Source organism: Somniosus microcephalus, unplaced genomic scaffold (genome assembly GCF_052327205.1).
Source record: "Somniosus microcephalus isolate GS21.2 unplaced genomic scaffold, FLI_Smic_1.0 scaffold96, whole genome shotgun sequence".
In the NCBI taxonomy this organism is placed as follows: domain Eukaryota; kingdom Metazoa; phylum Chordata; class Chondrichthyes; order Squaliformes; family Somniosidae; genus Somniosus; species Somniosus microcephalus.
In genome coordinates, this window is record NW_028225283.1 from 433,392 (window position 1) to 452,153 (window position 18,762).

Below are 18,762 nucleotides of genomic sequence, written 5' to 3' on the forward strand. Positions count from 1 at the left end.
ACTTTGGTGGCAAAAACAGGAAGGCAGATTATTATCTGAATGGCAATAGATTGGGAGAAGGGGAAGGGCAACGAGACTTGGGTGTCCTTGTGCACCAGTCGCTGACCGTATGCATGCAGGTGCAGCAGGTGGTTAAGAAGGCAAATGGTATGTGGGCCTTCGTAGCGAGGGGGTTCGAGTACAGAAACAAGGATGTCTTGCTGCAGTTTTACAGGGCCTTGGTGAGACCACACCCCGAGTATTGGGTGCAATTTTGGTCGCCTTATCTGAGGAAGGATGTTCTCACCATGGAGGGAGTGCAGCAAAGATTCAACAGGCTGATACCTGGAATGGCAGGAATGATGTAAGAGGAGAGATTGGGCCACTTGGTGTTACACGCGCTGGAGTTTAGCAGAATGAGAGGTGATCTCATTGAAAGTTATAAAATTCTATCAGAACTAGAAAGACTAGATGCAGGAAGGATGTTCCCAATGGCGGGTGGGTCCAGAACCAGGGGTCACAGTCTATGGATAAGGGGTAAGCCATTTGGGACAGAGATGAGGGGGAATTTCTTAACCCAGAGAGTGGTGAAACTGTGCAATTCTCTACCACAGGAGGCAGTGGAGGCCAATTCATTAAATATATTCAAGAAGGAGTTAGATATATTTCTTAAGGCTAAAGGGATCAAGGGATATGGGGAGAAGGCAGGGACAGGGTACTGAATTTGGATGAGCAGCCATGATCTCATTGAATGGTGGAGCAGGGTCGAGGGGATGAATGGCTTGCTTCTGCTCCTAACTTCTATGTTTCTATGTAACTTTGAAGAGTTTGAGAGCGGGAGATGTCATGCAACAATAACTGCGAAACTTCTAAAGTGACGTCACAACCAGGGAAAGAGCTGATTGCTAAGTAGGAACCGGTGAGTATTTCTACAGTGTAGCTGTTAAAGTGAAAGTAAGGTCTCTAGGTTAGAGTAAGTAGTGTTTAAAGGGAAATACGGTCCCTAGTGTATTTAATATTCTTTAATTTAAAGGAATTAAATGGAGTAACTTAATGGTAGGACATGGCTGGGCAGCACGGCACCGTGGAGTGCTCCTACTGTTCTATGTGGGAAGTAAGGGACAGTTTCTGTCTCCAGGGTGAACACATGTGCAGGAAGTGTCTCCAGCTGTAGCCACTCGAAATCCGTGTTTTCGAGCTGGAGCTGCGGCTGGAGATCTTTGTGGAGAGTACGTTTAATGAGGTGGTCACACCGCAGGTAAACAGTGCACAGGCAGACAGGAAATGGGTGATCGGCAGAGAGAGTAAAAGAACTAGGAAGGTAGTGCAGGAGCCCCCTGGGTCCATCTCCCTCTCCGACTGGTACCAATGACATGGCTAGAAGGAGGGGTGAGGTCCTTCAACAAGAATTTAGGGAGCTAGGTGGCAGATTAAAAAGCATGACCTCAAAGGTTGTTATCTCTGGATTATTCCAGGTACCACGTTCTAGTGAGTATAGAAATAGGAGGATAGAGCAGACGAATGCGTTGCTAAAGATTTGGTGCAGGGGGAGGGCTTTATTTTCCTTGATCACTCGGTCTGTTTCTGGGGAAGGTGGAAACTGTACAAGTCGAGTTCCACCTGAACCACAACGGGAACAACATCCTTGCTGGGAGGTTTGCTAGTACTTTTGGGGGGGAGGGGTTTAAACTAACTTGGCAGGGGGTTGGGATACAGAGTGGAGCTATAGTAGTGGGTGATGCACAGCCAATTATAGAGGAAGAAATAATTCAGCCTGGAAGGCAGCGCAAATATGTAACGGCACAAGGGAGTATGGCATTTATTTTAATGCAAGGAATCTTGCGAGTAAGGCAGATGAATTGAAGGTGTTGATGAACACATGGGAGTATGATATTGTCGCTATCACAAAGACATGGTTGAGGAAGGGGTAGGACTGGCAGCTCAATATTCTGCGGTATAGAATCTTCAGGCGAGAAAGAGGCGGGTGTAAAAGAGTATGGGGTGCCGCAATATTAATCAAGGAGTCAATTACTGCTGTAAGGACGGATGATATCTTTGCATGATCCTCTAATGAGGCCTTATTGGTAGAACTTAAAAACAAAATGGGGGCAAGCATTTTGCTGGGAGTTTAATAAAGGCCCCAAACTCTCAGGGGGAGATAGAGGATCAGATGTGTAGGCAAATCTCAGGGAAGTGTAGAAATAATAGGGTAATAATAATAGGGGATTTCAACTTTCCCAGTATTAACTGGGATAGTCAGAGTGTGAAAGGCTTATAGGGTGCTGAACACTTGAAGTGCATCCAGAAGAGCGTTTTGAGCTAGCATGTAGAAAGTCCTAAAAGAGAGGGGGTGGTACTGGACCTAATTCCTGGGAATGTAGCTGGGTAAGTGGTAGAAGTGTCAGTAGGAGAGCATTTTGGTGATAGTGACCATAATTCGATGAGATTTAAGGTAGTCATGGAAAAGGACAAAGATGGAGCAGAAATAAAGGTTCTAAATTGGTGGACAGCCGATTTTAATATGATGAGGCAGGATCTGGCCAAAGTGGACTGAGATCAGCTACTTGTAGGAAAATCCACATCTGAGCAGTGGGAGACTTTCAGCAAGGAAATAGAGAGAGTACAAGACCAACATGTTCCCGTAAATATCAAGGATGGGACCAACAAGCCCAGGGAACCTTGGATGTCAGGGGATATACAAGAATGGATTAGGAAAAAAGGGCGGCTTTTGGAAGATACAAAGGACTGAAAACAGTGCAAGCCCTAGTGGAGTATAGAAGTTGCAGAGGGGTATTTAAAATGAAATTAGGAGAGCGAACAGGGTGCATGAAAAAACACTGGTGGGCAAAATAAAGGAAAATCCCAAGGAGTATTATAAGTATATTAAGGTCAAGAGGATAACCAGGGAAAGAGAATGGCCCATTAGGGGCCAAAGTGGCAATCTGTGTGTAGAGCCGGAAGATGTAGGTGAGGTTTTTAATGCATATTTTGCATCTGTGTTCATTATGGAGAAGTACAATGTAGGCATATGAGTGTGAAATATTTGATTAAATTCGCATTGAGAGGGAGGATGTACCAGTTGCTTTTAGCGGGCTTCAAATTGGATAAATTCCCAGGCCCTGACGAGATGTGTGAGGCAATGGAGGAGATTGCAGGCGCTCGGACACAAATTTTAAGAAAATCTCTGGCCACAGTGGAGGTGCCTGAGGACTGGAGAACAGCTAATGTCGTACCATTATGAAGAAGGGTAGTAGCAATAAACCAGGCCAGTGAGCCTAACATCAGTGGTAGCGATATTAATGGGAACATTTCTGAGGGAGTAAATAAGTCTATACTTGGCAAGGATTACACAAGGATAGTCAGCATGGCTTTGTCCGGGGGACATCGTGTCTAACCAATTTGATTGAATTTTTCGAGGGGGTGACTAGGTGTGTGGATGAGGATAGTGCAGTTGATGTAGTCTACATGGACTTCAGTAAGGCTTTTGACAAAGTCCCGCATGGGGGACTGGGCAAGAAGGTGTAGCCCATGGGATCACGGGCAATTTGACACATTGGATATAAAATTGGCTTAGTATCAGGAGGCAGAGGGTGATGATCGAAGGTTGTTTTTGTGACTGTAAGCCTGTGTACAGTGGTGTACCCCAGATATCGGTTTTGGGTCCTTTACTCTTTGAAGTGTTAATTAATGATTTAGATGTGAATTTAGGAGGAATGAACAGTAAGTTCACAGATGACACGAGAATTGGCGGAGTGGTAAGTAGCGAGGAGGGACGCCTCAGGCTATAGGATGATATAGATGGGTTGCTTAGATAGGCAGAACAGTGGCAAATGGAATTTACTCCTAAGAAGTGAGAGGTGATACATTTTGGGAGGACTAACAAGACGAGGGAATAAACAATGAATGGTAGGACCGTAGGAAGTACAGGGGATCAGTGGGACCTTGGTGTGTATGTACATAGCTCCCTTAAGGCAGCAGGACAAGTAGATAATGTGGTTGAAAAGGCATAAGTGATACTCGCCTTCATTAGCTGAGGCCTAGAATATAAGAGCAGGGAGGTTATGATGGAATTGTACAAAGCATTAGTTATGCCACAGCTGGAAAACTGTGTGCAGTCCTGATCGACAAACTAAAGGAAGGATGTGATTGCATTGGAGAGGGTGCAGAGGAGATTCACCAGGAATTTACCTTGGGCTGAGGCGCTTCAGCCATGAAGAGAGACTGGACAGGCTGGTGTTGTTTACCTTAGAGCAGAGATGGCTGAGGGGGGACCTGATTGAGGTGTACACAATCATGAGGGGCATAGATGTGGTAGGGAGAAAGGAATTTTGCCTCAGTAGATGGGTCAATAAACAAGGGACATAGATTTAAGGTAAGGGGCAAGAGGTTTAGAGGGCATTTCAGGAAAAACGTTTTCCCCCAGAGGGTGTTGGAATCTGAAACTCACTGCCTGAAAGCGTGGTAAAGGCAGGGCTGCTCACAAAATTTAAGAAGCATTTAGATGAGCACTTGAAACGCCATAGCATACAAGGCTACGGACCAAGTGCTGGAAAATGGGATTAGAATAGACAGAGCTTGATGGCCGGCATGGACACGCTGGGCCGAAAGGCCTCCTGCTTTGCTGTAAAACTCAATGATTCTATGACTCTATAACTTTAAGATATAGCCCGCAACCCTCACTGTAACACCCTGCTTTATCCCACATCCCTCACTCAAACACTGTTATATACGCCACATCCAAAACTCTAACACTGATATACCACACACACCTCACTGTAAACATCTGATATACCCACACCACTCGCTCTAATTCTGTTATATACCACACACGCCTCACTGTAAAACTCTGATATACGCTGCATCCCTCACTGTAACACACTGATAGACACCACATCCATCACTGTAACACTCTGATATACCATACACCCCTCACTATAACACACTCGCATTCCCCACATTCTTCACGGTAACAACTTTGATATACCCCACACCACTCACTGTAATACTCTGATATATGTAACAATCTGGGCTGTTATTACCCAGACCACTCACTGTAATTCTGATATGCCTCGCAGCCTTTCCTGTAACACACTCTGATATACCCCACACCACTCAATGTAACACTCTGATACATGCCACACTCTGGAATGCTACGTGCCACCCTCTGTACACTTACATCCCACCGCTCACTGTTGCCACTGCCACTTTAATCACATGGGCTTTATTATGGGTAATATGTGGCGCTTTATCAAGAACCTATTGAAAAAATGGGGAAATTGGGAAAGTGTGAGAAGTATCAATCATATAACCATAGAATTGGTGAGTCACGTTTTGACAAATTGTATGGAGGAGCATGACGCCCCGCTCTGATCACAGACCTCGCCTGGTTTCAATCAGGTAATTTCAAAATCAGTGATTTTATTCCCATTTTATTATTTATATATTTTGGTTCTCAGTATAAGGTGATGCTGAATAGGCCAGTATTACTTGCCAATTCCTCGTAACCCATGAGAAAATGGCGGGACTTCATCTTGAGCCGCTGCAGTCCGTGTGGTGAAGGTATTCCCTCAATACTGTTACGGAAGGAATTTCAAGCTTTTGACACAGTGACGATGAAGGAATAGCGATATATTTGAAGGGTATGGTAGAATAGTGGTTATGTTGCTGGACTAGTAAATCAGATGCCTGGACGCATGATCTTGAGTTCATAATCCCTCCAGCTGGGGAAATTAAATTCAAGTAAATAAACCAATCTGGAATATAAATGTTAGAGGAGTAATGATGACCATGAAGCTACCGAGTTGTCGTAAAAACACATCTGGTTCACTAATGTCCTTCAGGTAAGGAAATCTGCCACTGCTACCCATTCTAGCCAAAATGTGAATCCAGATCTACAGTAATGTAGTTGACTCTGAGCTGCTCTCTGAAAGGGCCTAGCAAGCCACTCAGTTTTATTATGTGGCTCACCACCACCTTATCCAGGGCAATTAGGGCTGGGCTGTCAAGGCTGGATTTGCCAGCGGCACCCAAATTCCAACAATGATTTATTCATGATCATAATGATGCATTAAGAGTTATAATGTGGTAACCAGAGCCACCATCTGTGTGTGGGGCACCAGGGCCGCAATCTTTGTGCAGAACGTGGGTTCCACCATCTTGGTGTGGGCAAGGGAGCCGCCATCATTGCGCGGGATGACGGAGCCGCCATCTTTGTGCGGGACATAGGTTCCACCATCTTGGTGATGGTCACCAGATCCGATATTGAAGTGTGAATTTCCCCGCCGGCGGGCGGAGGGCGGCCCGGAGTGAGCTGGTCACCAAAATATCAGGCACAGGGAGCTCTCAGGCTGCAAAGTCTCCGTTTCACATCATCCTTTAATGCATTTTATAATCAGAGTAAAGGGATAGTTCCCCAAATTCTTCAACTGCTCTCTGAACTTAGTCTGAGTCAGGGCATAAATCCCAGTATTTGTGCAGCAACTCAGCATCTGCAGCATCAATCCCAATTCCATTAGATAAAGGTGTGAGTAGACATACAGAGACAAAACATCCCCCATCCGGCTCCAAATATAAAACACCACAAACACTGCCCATAACAGGATGAAATTGCCGGAGATAACAAGCAGTAAAATGATGGATTTCCTGCGGCTCTCCATCTCTGGGTCTCTGGGACTCTCCCCACTGCTGGGACCACGGAGTCTCCTGCGGGCTCTGCTGGACACTAAAATGTGTCTGACGGTGAGAGCATTGAGCAGCAGAATCACCACAAATGGGATTCCCGGTGTGAGAATATAATGAAGGAACTCCATTGCAGCCCAGACCCGTGACAACCGAACAGCCACTGTTACTACACAAAAATAGGGGAGGTTGTGAAGGTAATACTGATCTGTGAACATAAAATACCAGAAAATGTTCTTTGAACCGCTCAGCACAGTCACTGTTCCCAGAACCACAGCCGCTGTTTTCTCGGTGCAATATATTGTTTTCAGCTTCTGGTGACAAATGGCCACAAATCGATCAAAGGTGAAAGCGATGGTGAACCAGACAGAACAGTCTGTGGCTGCATAAAGCAGGATGGCGTGGATATTACACACGGGGATGGATAGAATGAAAAGAAACTGTTCCACATAAACAATCGGAATCTGCCTCAATATTAGGTCGAGGATAACGACCAGTAGATCCGCCGCTGCCATGGCCACCAGGTAGCGAGTGACACATTTGGAGAGACCGCACTTTCCCCGAGACAGGATCACAATCGTCACTAAGTTCACTGTCAGGAAGAGAAATAAAGAGTGAAATTATATATCAGGATGGGAGCAAGAGCAGCAGTTTGATGGAATTCTTGGAGAATTCTGCAACTCAATAGCGAAATTCAATGACATAATCTAATTCTATTACCCGTGGAGCTGAATACATTGAATTTGTTGTAAGAACAATCGGGAATAAATTGAGGAATCCTCAATGAAACGGGATAAATCCAACAGAAAAGTAGCAGATGTTTGATCAATGAGAGAATAAATGATAGATCTGCCTTTAGCCCTGCGGACAAAAGCCCCGTCCGAGGTACCAGGTATACAATGGACCAGAACCTCTCAGAAAACCTTCGTGTCCCGGGATCAGTCAGCATTTGGAGCGGTGCAATTTGCTTCAGTGCGCTTTATGTTAGGGAGGGGGGAATCCCGCTCGGATTCCTGCTCCTGGTTAGAATATCCATTATATTTAGCTCTGAAAATGAATGCAACGGCAAAATACAGAACCTGCAAACAGGAAATTGTATTTAAAATGCACGGCTGTAATATGCAAATGCTAAGATAATAAATAAAAGTGCGCTGCAGTTATAAATATAACTGGGCTGTAAGAAGCGTGTTAAAGGTTGAGCTTTCTACAGTTTTGTTGAAATACACAATTTGTAACTCATTGAAAGAAATATTTTCCAAATAACTTTGCAAAGAATGGATTCTGATTAAAAATAAATAGTTATAAGTGACCCGTTAATAGCCCACTAAATGCATTTATTAGCACCATAATCACATGACATATACAACAGGCGACAAGCATCCGAACACTTTGGTAAAATATCTGAATACAATTAGAAAACATTTAACCTCGTACTTTTTCACCTGTTGGTTTCCAACTTGTTCAGAGAATATTTATAGAGAAAATATGAAAGGATTTTCTTATCCTCAGTACTTCAGTTACAATCAGCTGGGATTGTTTATCCTGCAGTACAGCAGGAGGCAGTAGAGAATCACTCTGGGTCTCACTGAGAGATCCACTGAACTGTGACAGACGGGCATTGGCTCCAATTGTAAATTCAAAACAAAGATTGGAATTAACGCATTGAAATGTGGCTGAGTGAACGTTTTTTGAGAATGTAAATTATCCTTGTAATCCTGTTCTAACCATCAGACTCAGAGCCACTATTGCAGAACTGGAGATGGTGGGAAAGGAGACACTGACATGGAACTGAATGATTCGTGGAAATTTCAGACATTTAAAGATGTGGATGTGATCTGCCAGGATTTGTTCCTGTGACTCTGTGTGATAACCATACTGAACATTCGGGGAAAACAGAAGCAAATTACTTTGGATGCTGGAAATCTGAAATAAGAACAGAAAATGTTTTAAACACTCAGCAGGTCAGGCAGAATCTGTAGAGAGAGAGAGAGTTAACGTTTCAGGTCGGTGATATTTCTCCATTAGGTGAAAATCTTCTCAACCAAGACAACATTCATCTGATCTGTTACAAATGGTCAGTGTAGATATTAGAACGAAATTCGTGAAGCAAAGAGTCTCGTTCAATATCTTTTCTTGTGTTGAATATAGAACAATTGAATCTTGGTAAAGCTGTATCATCTTCAGAATCAATAGCCGATAGCTGTGCAGATGTGATGGGAATGACAAGGAGAGAAATACCGTTAAACATGATTTATTGAATTAATAGCTGTATACAGAGACTTACCAGAGACACGAACTGTAACGGGGGGCGGGGGTGGTGGGTGAGTAAATGGCAAGAACTGTAATACAGTTAAATATGACTTATGTAATTATAATCAGGATACAGAGACTTACCAGGAACACCCACAGCAGTGAGACTTGACAGTATTTTTAAACAACAAATCTTGCATGAAAAAGAAAGCAACAGCTTGAAACACAGAATACCATTAATTACTGAGTATGATAATCAGATAAATAGCAAGAATAATTTTACAGTGTAACATTGTTTATAAAATTAATAACTGCACATAGATACTGATTAGGAACAGTAACAGCAGCGAGAAGTGGATAGTAAAAGTTTTGTATATCCTCCCCTCTCCTTTCAGCATTCTGAAGGAAACGCTCCCTCCACAGCACCCTGGTCCACTCTTCAATCACCCCCAAAAGACCCTCCCATACCCACGGTAACTTCCCGTACAACCGCAGGAGATGCAACACTCTCCTTTTACCGCCATCTTTCCCACTGTCCAGGGCCACAAACACTCCTTCCAGCTGAAACAGCGATTTCTTGTACTTCTTGCCATTTCGTATACAGTATTCGCTGCTCACGATGCGGTCTTCTCTAAACTGGGGAAACCAAATTCAGATTGGGTGATTAACAGTTCCTGCCTCAGTTCAGGAATTTCATTTCCAGGTCCGCCTTTATTACAATGCTCCCGCCTAAATCCTGGAATTTCATTCCCACGGCCACCAAGATTACTCTGCTCCTGCCTCAGTCCATGAATTTCATTCCCAGATCCGGATAGATTACACTGCTCCCGCCTCACTCCAGGAAGTTGATTCCCAGGGCCGCCAAGATTGCACTGCTCCCGCCTCACTCCAGGAATTTGATTCACAGGGCTGCGTAGATAACACTGCTCCCGCCTCACTCCAGGAATTTGATTCCCAGGGCAGCCAAGATACGTGTTCCCGCCTTAGTCCAGCAAGTTGATTCCCAGGGCATTCTATTTGCCTGAATCTAGAACAAGGAGAACAAGGTACTTCTAGATTAGCCTGTCTGTTTGAAAACCCTGTGTGACTGATCCTGTCTCTTTGAAAGGTGTTTCTAACGTTTGTCCTGAAGTAGCCAATCTTGTACTGATTTGAACCAAAGACAGCACTGTGGGAGTATCTTAAATTCAAGGTCTGCAGCGGTTCAAGAAGGCGGATCCTCAACACCTGCTCAAGGACAATTAGGGATTCGCTGTCCTTGCCAGCGATGCCCACATTCTGTGAAGCAAACATAAAAAATAAGAATCTGCAAATTAAGAAGCTTCAAAGGGGTCATATTACAGAGAAGATTAGAATTTTTAACGAACATTAATGTTCTAATAATCTGTAAGGACAGATATTTGGGCTGAGAATTTTCAATCCATAGCCATCTGTTTTGTGCCATCGCCCGAGCGGAATTCCTAGGCCCCTTTGCTTTCACCAGTTTTTCTCTTTCAAAAACCTGAGTGACTGGTCCTGTCTGTTTAAAAAGCCTGTGTGACTGGTCCTGTCTGTTTAAAAAACCTGTGTGACTGGTCCTGTCTGTTAAAAAAGCTTGTGTGACTGGTCCTGTCTGTTTAAAAAGCCTGTGTGACTGGACCTGTCTGTTTAAAAAGCCCGTGTGACTGGTCCTGTCTGTTTAAAAAACCTGTGTGACTGGACCTGTCTGTTTAAAAAGCCCGTGTGACAGGTCCTGTCTGTTTAAAAAGCCTGTGTGACTGGACCTGTCTGTTTAAAAAGCCTGTGTGACTGGTCCTGCCTGTTTAAAAAGCCTGTGTGACTGGACCTGTCTGTTTAAAAAGCCTGTGTGACTGGTCCTGTCTGTTTAAAAAGCCCGTGTGACTGGTCCTGTCTGTTTAAAAAGCCTGTGTGACTGGACCTGTCTGTTTAAAAAGCCCGTGTGACTGGTCCTGTCTGTTTAAAAAGCCTGTGTGACTGGACCTGTCTGTTTAAAAAGCCCGTGTGACTGGTCCTGTCTGTTTAAAAAGACTTTGTGACTGGTCCTGTCTGTTTAAAAAGCCCGTGTGACTGGTCCTGTCTATTTAAAAAGCCTGTGTGACTGGACCTGTCTGTTTAAAAAGCACGTGTGACTGGTCCTGTCTGTTTAAAAAGACTGTGTGACTGGTCCTGTCTGTTTAAAAAGCCAGTGTTACGGGTCCTGTCTCATTTTAATGCCTGTAGGACTGGTCCTGTCTGTTTTAAAACCCGGTGTGACTGTCCCTGTCCCTTTGAAAAACCTGTGTGACTGGTCCTGTCTCTTTAAAAAGCCTGTGACATCGGTCATGTCTTCTTTAAAAGCCTCTGTGACGTGTCTTGTCTGTTTAAAACCCTGTGTGACTGGTCCTGTCTCTTTGAATAGCCGGTGACATTGACCTTGTCTCTTTAAAAAGCCTCTGTGACTGGTCCTGTTTGTTTAAAACCAAGTGTGATTGGTCCAGTCTCATTAATAGCCTGGGTGACTGGTCCTGTCTGTTTAAAATCCTATGTGACTGGTCCTGTCTCTTTGAAAAGCCTGTGACATTGGTCAACTCTCTTTAAAAAGGCACTGTGACTGGTCCTGTCTGTTTAAAACCCAGTGTGGTTGGTCCAGTCTCTTTGAATAACCTGTGTGACTGGTCCTGTCTGTTAAAATCCCATGTGACTGGTCCTGACTCTTTGAACATCCTGTGCGAGTGGTCCTGTCTCTTTAAAAAGCCTGTGACTTTGGTCATGTCTCTTTAAAAATCCTCTGTGACTGCTCCTGTCTTTTTAAAAACCTGTGTGACTGGTCATGCCTCTTTAAAACGCCTGTTTGACCAGTGCTGCCTCTTTGAACAGCATGTGTGTCAGGTGATATTTCTTGAAAAAGCCTTTGTGAGTGTTCCTGTCTCTTTAAAAAGCCTGTGACACTGGTCAACTCTCTTTAACAATACCTGGTTCTTTAAAATGCATGTGTGACTAGTTCTGTCTGTTTAAAAAGCTGGTGTGACTGATTTTCTCTCTTTTAAAAAACCAGTGCGACTGGCCTTGTGTCTTTAAAAAGTATATTGATCCGTGAGTGGGATTGGACAGGCCTCAAGAAGAAATAGACAAGATGGTGGAATGAGTGGATATGTGGTAGACAAAATTTAATGCAGAAAATCGAAGTGATAGATCTTGGTAGAAAGAATGAGGAGAGGAAATAAAAACTAAAGGATACCTTCCTAAAGTGGATGCATGAACAGGGAGACGACTGGGGTATATGTGCACAAATCGTTGAAGGTGGCAGGGCAGTTTGAGAAAGCAGTTGAAAAAGCTTACATGACCTGGGCTTCACGAATAGAGATATTGAGTACAAATGCGTGGAAATTATGATAAACCTTTATAAAACACTGGTTTCGCCTCAACTGGAGTATGGTGTCCAATTCTTGGCACCGCACTTCAGAAAGGAATGTGAAGACCTTAGAGAGGGTGCAGAAAAGATTTACAAGAATGATTCCGGCGATGAGGGACTTCAGATACGTAGATAGACTGGAGATACTGGGGTTGTTCTTCTTACATCAGAGAAGAATGAGAGCAGATTTGATAGAGGAGTTGAAAATCATAATGGTTCTGGAAATAATAGAGCGAGGAAAATTGTCCCCATTGGAAGATGGGTCGAAAACCGAACGACACTGATTAAAGGTGACTGGCAAAAGAACCAAAGGTGAAATAAGACAAAAACTGTTTGCACAGCGAGTGGTTAGGATCTGGGATGCACTGCGTAAAAGTGTGGCGGATGCAGACTCAATCACGGCTTTCAAAATGGAGTTAAATAAGAACCTGAACGAAAACATAATGCATGGTTATGGCGAAAGTGCAAGGGACTGGGACTAGCTGAGATGTGCTTGAACAGAGCCAGCACGGGCTCTACGGCCCAAATTGGCTTCTTCCGTGCTGTAATCATTCTATGATTCTGTGTAACCATCCCGCCTCTTTAAGCAGACTTGTGTAACCGGTCCTTTCTCTTTAAAAGACATTGTTACTTGTCCCATCTCTATAAAAAAGCCTGTATTCTCTAGACTTTAGAAAGATGAGAGGTGATGTTATTGAAACATGCAAAAATTCTTACAGGGCTTGACTTGGTAGATGCAGGGAGGATGTTTCCCCTTCCTGGTGATTCTAGAACCAGTGGGTCACAGTCTCAGAATAAGGCTTCCACTAATTAGAACTGAGATGAGGAGACATTTCCTCACTCAGAAGGTGGTGAATCCCTTGGAATTCTCTTTCCCAGATGGTTGTGGTGGCTTAGTCGTTGAGTGTATTCAAGACAGAGATGGATAGAGTTTTTAATATTAAGGGAATCAAGGGATATGGGGATAGTGCAGGAAAGTGGAGATGAGCTATAAGATCAGCCACGATCTTATTGAATGGCGGTGCAGGCTCGAAGGGTCAAATGATCTACTCCTGCTCCTATTTCTTAGGCTGTTATAATCCAATACCGCCCGTTTAATGCCACCGCAAGTTTAGCGCCACTGCCCGAGACGAATTTCTCGGCCCTTGTCTGCCGACATCGGCTCATGTTAAATTTCACAGCGTGCTGACCAATTGGTCTTAGATTTTGCCTGTCAAAGGGTCGGCTTAAACCCATTCAGAGTCATTTGTTATCTTCCCTGACAGATTGCTCCAGGGGTGCAGAGATATAAGAGTTATATTTAAAATTAATTACAAGCACTTCTTTCTGATCCAAACCCTGCTGTCCGTGTCCTAACTCACGCAAATTCCCGTTCACCCATCACCCCTGTGCTCGCTGACTTACTTTGTCTCCTGGTTTGTCAAAGCCTCGATTTTAAATTTCTAACACTCGTGTTCAGCCCCAAATCATTGCCAAGTGTCCAGTGAAGGATTTGCTTCCCGAAAATGACAAACGTTTGTTTTTTTATGTTTAGTATTTTACTGTAAGTACTTTTCACCCCCAGGGCTGCAGTTGGATTCCTCCAATTAGCGTCAGGGGGACGAGGGACATGTGAGGGGGTAGAATTCGGCTCGGACTGTAGAACAAACATCAAGCACCTCCAATTTCTCCCTAAATTCACACATCATCCAGAGTTGGACTTCAAAAAAAAAATCATTCTTGGGGTGTGGGCATCGCTGGCAATCTCAGCATTTATTGCGCCTTCCTAACAGCCAGTGGGAAGGTTTCGTTGAGCCAGCGTATACAACTGAGAGGCTTGCTAGACTATTTCAGAGGGCCGTTAATATGCAACCTCTCTGCTGTGGGTCTGGAGTCACATTTTGTCCAGAATGGGTAAGGACGGCAGATTTTCTTCCCTAAAGGGCATTCGTGAACCAGATGGGTTTTATGACAATCTGGTAGTTTCCTGGTCACCATTACTGACACTAGCTTTTTCTTCCAGATTTGTTTAATTAATTGAGCTCTGGATTATTTGTCCGGGTAATTGTTCTACTAGTCCAGCAACATAACCACTCTGCTACCATCCCCTTCAAACGTACCGCCATTCCTTCATTGTCACTGGGTCAAAACTTGAAATTCCTTCCATAATGATATTGTGGGAGCACCTTCACCGCACAGACTGCAGCGGCTCAATATCAAGGCCCTCCCTTTTCCCATGTGTAACTAGGGATGGACAAGTAATACCGGCTGTGACAGCACCACGCATATACTGAGAACAAATAAATATAAATAATAAAATAGGAATAACAATAATGATTTTGTAATTCACTGATTAAAACCAGGTGAGACCTATGATCAGAGTGGGGCGGCAACACAACTTGGTTCACCAATTCTATGATTATATGATTTCTATCGCACACACTTTCCCAATTTGGCTATCCTTTCAAAAGGCGTTTGAAGAAGTTTCACATAACACCAAAATGAATTAACGTGGCATTAACGTGGCAATGGCAACATGGCTCGGAAATTGGCTAAGAGACATAATGCAGAGAATAGTGTTAAACGGTTGCTTTTCTGACTGGAAGTAAGTAGACTGTGGTATCCCCCAGGGATCGGTCTTGGGTCCATTGCTCTTTTCATGTATATAAATGCCATGGACATCGATGTACAGCGCATAATTTCAACGTTTGCAGATGTCAGGAAAGTCAGAATAGTTCATAAACAGTAAGAAGTGTAGCAACAGGATTGAGGAGGACACAGACAGACTGGAGTTATACATGGCAGATATAATTTAACACAAAGAGGGGTGAAGTGATATATTTTGGTAAGAAGTATGAGCAGAGGCAATATAAACTATACAGTGCATTTGCAAAGCGGGTGTACGATCAGACAGTCCTGGGCTGTACTTACACAAAGATGTGAAGGTGGCAGGACAAGTTGCAACAGATGCTAATAAAGCATACAGAGTCATTGGCTTTACAAACAGAGACACAGAGTACCACAATCCAGGAAGAAGTGCTAACCTTTTTCTAAATCACTGGTTAGGCCCCTGCTGGAGCATTGTGTCCAATTCTGAGAACGAAACTTTGGCAAACATGTCAAGGATTAGAGACGATGTAGGGATTTACCAGAATGGTGCTAGGGATCTGGGACTTCAGATGCGTGGAGAGACTGGAGAAGCTGGGATTGCTCTTTTTAGAGCAGCGAAGGTTAAGAAACATGGAATTATAAAATCATAGAAATGTGCAGCACAGAAGGAGGCCATTTGGCCCATCGTGTGTGCGCCGGTCAAAAAAGCGCCATCCAGCCTAATCCCAATTTCCAGCACTTGGTCCATAGCCTTGGAATCTGTGCCAATTCATGTGCAAATCCAAGTACTTTTTAATGTGATGAGGGTTTCTGCCTTTACCTCCTCTTCAGCCAGTGAGTTTCAGATCACCACAACACCCTGGGTGAAAATAAATCTCCTCATCTCCCCTCTAATCCTTCCACCATTTACTTTTACTCAATGCGCGCTCTCTGCTAAGGGAAATAGGTGCTTCCTATCCACTTTATCTACGTCCCTCATAAATTTAAATACCTTATTTCAATCTCCCCTCAGCCTCCTCCGTTCCACATTAAACAGCTCCAGCCTATCAAATCATTCCTCATTGCTAAAATTCTCCAGTCCTGGAATATCCTCCTGAATCTCCTCTTTACACTCTCGAGTGCAGTCACATCTTTCCTGTAACCTGATGAGCAGAATTGTATGCAGAACTCTTCGCTGTGGCCTAACTAGTGTTATATACAGTTATAGTGTAACGTACATGCTCTTATGTTCTATGTCTTGGCTGATAAAGCAAAGTGTCCCATATGTCTTATCAACCTCCCCATCTACATGTTATGCTACATTTAGGGATGTGTGGACATGCACTCCAAGGTCACTCTGTCCCTCTACACTTCTCATTACCCTACCCTTTATTGTGTACCCCATTGCCTTTTTAGTCCCCGCCCCTCAAATGCATTACCTCACACTTCTATGGATTGAATTCCATTTGCCGCCTTGCTTCCCACCTTGCCAGTCTATTGATATCTTCTTGCAGTCTACAGCTATCTACCTCGAAATCAACAACACAGTCAAATTTTGTATCATCTGTAAACTTCTTAGTCATGGCCTCAGCAATGAAGTATTAATCATTGATATATATTACAAAAAGCAATGGAGCTAGTACTGAGCTCTTCAGAACCCCACTGGAAACAGCCTTCCAGTCACAAAAAACACCTGTCGACCAATACATGCTCCATCTTCCACTGAGACACATTTGGATCCAACTTGCAAGTTTCCCTTGGGTTCCATGGATATTTTCTTTATTGACTAACCTGTCTTGTGGGACCTTGCCAAAGGCCTTGCTAATATATATATTGGACTACATCAAATACACGACCCTCATCGACCCTCCTCGTTAACTCATTAAAAAATTCATACAAATTACAGAGACACGCCCTTCCCTTAACGAATGCATGTTGACTGTTCTTGATTAATCTGTGCCTTTCTAAATGCCGATTTATTCTGGCCATCAGAAAGTTTCCAATATTTTTCCACCACCGAGGTTTGCCTGATTGGTCTGTAATAGGCCTATCCCTTTCTCTACACTTTAAACAACGTTACAATGTGAGCAGTCCTCCAGTCCTGTGGCACCACGCCAGTAGCCTTCGAGGAATGGAAAATGACGGTCTGAGCCTCTGCTATTGCAGCCCTTCCAGCTCTTAACAACTGGGATATATTTCATCAAGTCCTCGTGATTTATCTACATTGAAAGATGCTAAACCCCTTAATATTTCCACTCTCACTATGTTTAGCTCATCTTATACTTGACACTTCTCCTCCTTAACCACAATGTCAGCAGCGCCACTCTCTGCTGTGAAGATAAACGCAAAGTACTTATTGAGAACAATTTCCCTCTGCAATGCACTGTCTGAGAACGTGATGGTAGCAAATTCAATAGTAAGATTCGTCAAGGAATTGGTTATTAATTGAAGGGGTATTTTAACAGGGCTCTGGCTAAAGATTATTACAAATTAGATAGGTATTTCAAAGAGATGGCATGGACACGATGGGTCGATTAGTCTCCTTCTGTGCTGTACCATTTTATGTTTCTATGAGCAGGAGACAGAGAGAGAGAGAGAAGAGGGAGAGAGAAAGAAAAGAAGAGAAAGAGAAATAGAGACTGAAAGTCTGGGAGAGGTGCAGAGGAAAATATATCAAATTTAACAGGGGAATTAGATCAATACTTGAAGGGGCATAATTTGCAGGACTATGGGAACAGAGCAGAGGAATGGGACTATTTGGAGGGGTGAGGCTGTGGTGCGATTTGAACACAAGAAGGAGAATATTAAGCTCGAGTTGGTGCCAGATCGGGAGCAAATGTAGATCAGCGAACACATGGGCAATGTGTAAACGGATCATGATGCGTGTTAGGATATGGACAGCAGAGATTTGGATGAGATCTAGTTTATGGAGGCTTGTAACTGGGAGGCCGGCCAGGAGAACATTGGAATAGTCGAGGAATGCAGTTAGCAAATGTTTGCAAAATTAATAGTTAGATACAGAGACTTACTGGGAACAACAACAGCAACAATAAGGGGAGAGTAAATGATAAGAACAGTAATGCAGTTAAACATGGTTAATATAATAGCTGGATAGAAAGACTTACCAGGAACACCAACAGCAGCAATGAGTGGATAGTAAATGTGTTGAATAATCTTAAGCGCGAAATAGATCCGCTCTTCTAATTGGATTTCATCATAATATGCAGAAAAATAGTCAAACTCCCACATGAAAGACCTGCCCATTGTTGTATCATTCCAATCTTTTGTTTGGAGTTTCTGATCCATTGTTTTAACATTCCAATCTATTGTACTCAGATTCTGGTCCATTGTTGTAACATTCGAATCTACTTTTTTCAAATTCTGCCTCATTTTCTGTGGAGCAGCGCGTTGATCGCTGTTAGTGTCAGAAGTGATGCTGTCACTGTCACTGCAGGATAACTCATTGAAAGGAGTCCCTTTTTAATAGAAGAGGGAAACCCTGCACTAATACACTTAGGGTCCATGGAGGCTGACATTAATTACAGTCACTGAACAAACAGATTCAGTTTTCCCATGGAGACTGACATTAATTACAGTCACTGAACAAACAGCTTCAGTTAACTCCTTTCAATCCAGCACGTTTTGGACCACAGTAATGTAGAACATTTCCAAAGTCCGAATGTGATGTATGAGGGTTGCTAAGGGAAGGAATGATGGAAATTGCGGAGGATCTGGCCAGATTCTTTCAAGCCTCCTAGGATATTGGAGTGGTGCCAGACGATTGTAGGAGTGCAAATGATACACCCTGATTAAAAAAGGAGAGAGGGACAAACCCATTAACTACAGGCCAGCCCGTCTAACAAAGCTATTGGGGGAACTTCTAGAGGCCATATTCC

At 43.5% G+C, this 18,762-nt stretch overlaps 1 protein-coding gene across 1 annotated transcript; it reads right to left on the bottom strand.

Annotated features, from left to right (window-relative positions):
- Nucleotides 1-6,336: 6,336 nt before the first annotated feature.
- On the bottom strand, nt 6,337-18,349 carry LOC147083079 (putative G protein-coupled receptor 139). The gene is made up of 2 exons (XM_085980278.1): nt 17,992-18,349; nt 6,337-7,249 (listed from the first exon to the last, which is right to left on the bottom strand). The coding sequence occupies exons 1-2, from the start codon at nt 18,254-18,256 to the stop codon at nt 6,348-6,350; spliced, it is 1,167 nt and encodes a 388-aa protein (XP_085836404.1). The 5' UTR covers nt 18,257-18,349; the 3' UTR covers nt 6,337-6,347.
- Between the last annotated feature and the right edge of the window lie 413 nt (nt 18,350-18,762).

What these genes read in the sequence shown, in the direction of transcription:
- LOC147083079 (XM_085980278.1), bottom strand. Translation starts at nt 18,256, where the DNA reads ATGAGGCAGAATTTGAAAAAAGTAGATTCGAATGTTACAACAATGGAC. An exon ending in TGCTGCTGTTGGTGTTCCTG is followed by an intron (nt 7,250 to 17,991) that starts GTAAGTCTTTCT and finishes TCTTCCTGACAG; the next exon opens with TGAACTTAGTGACGATTGTG.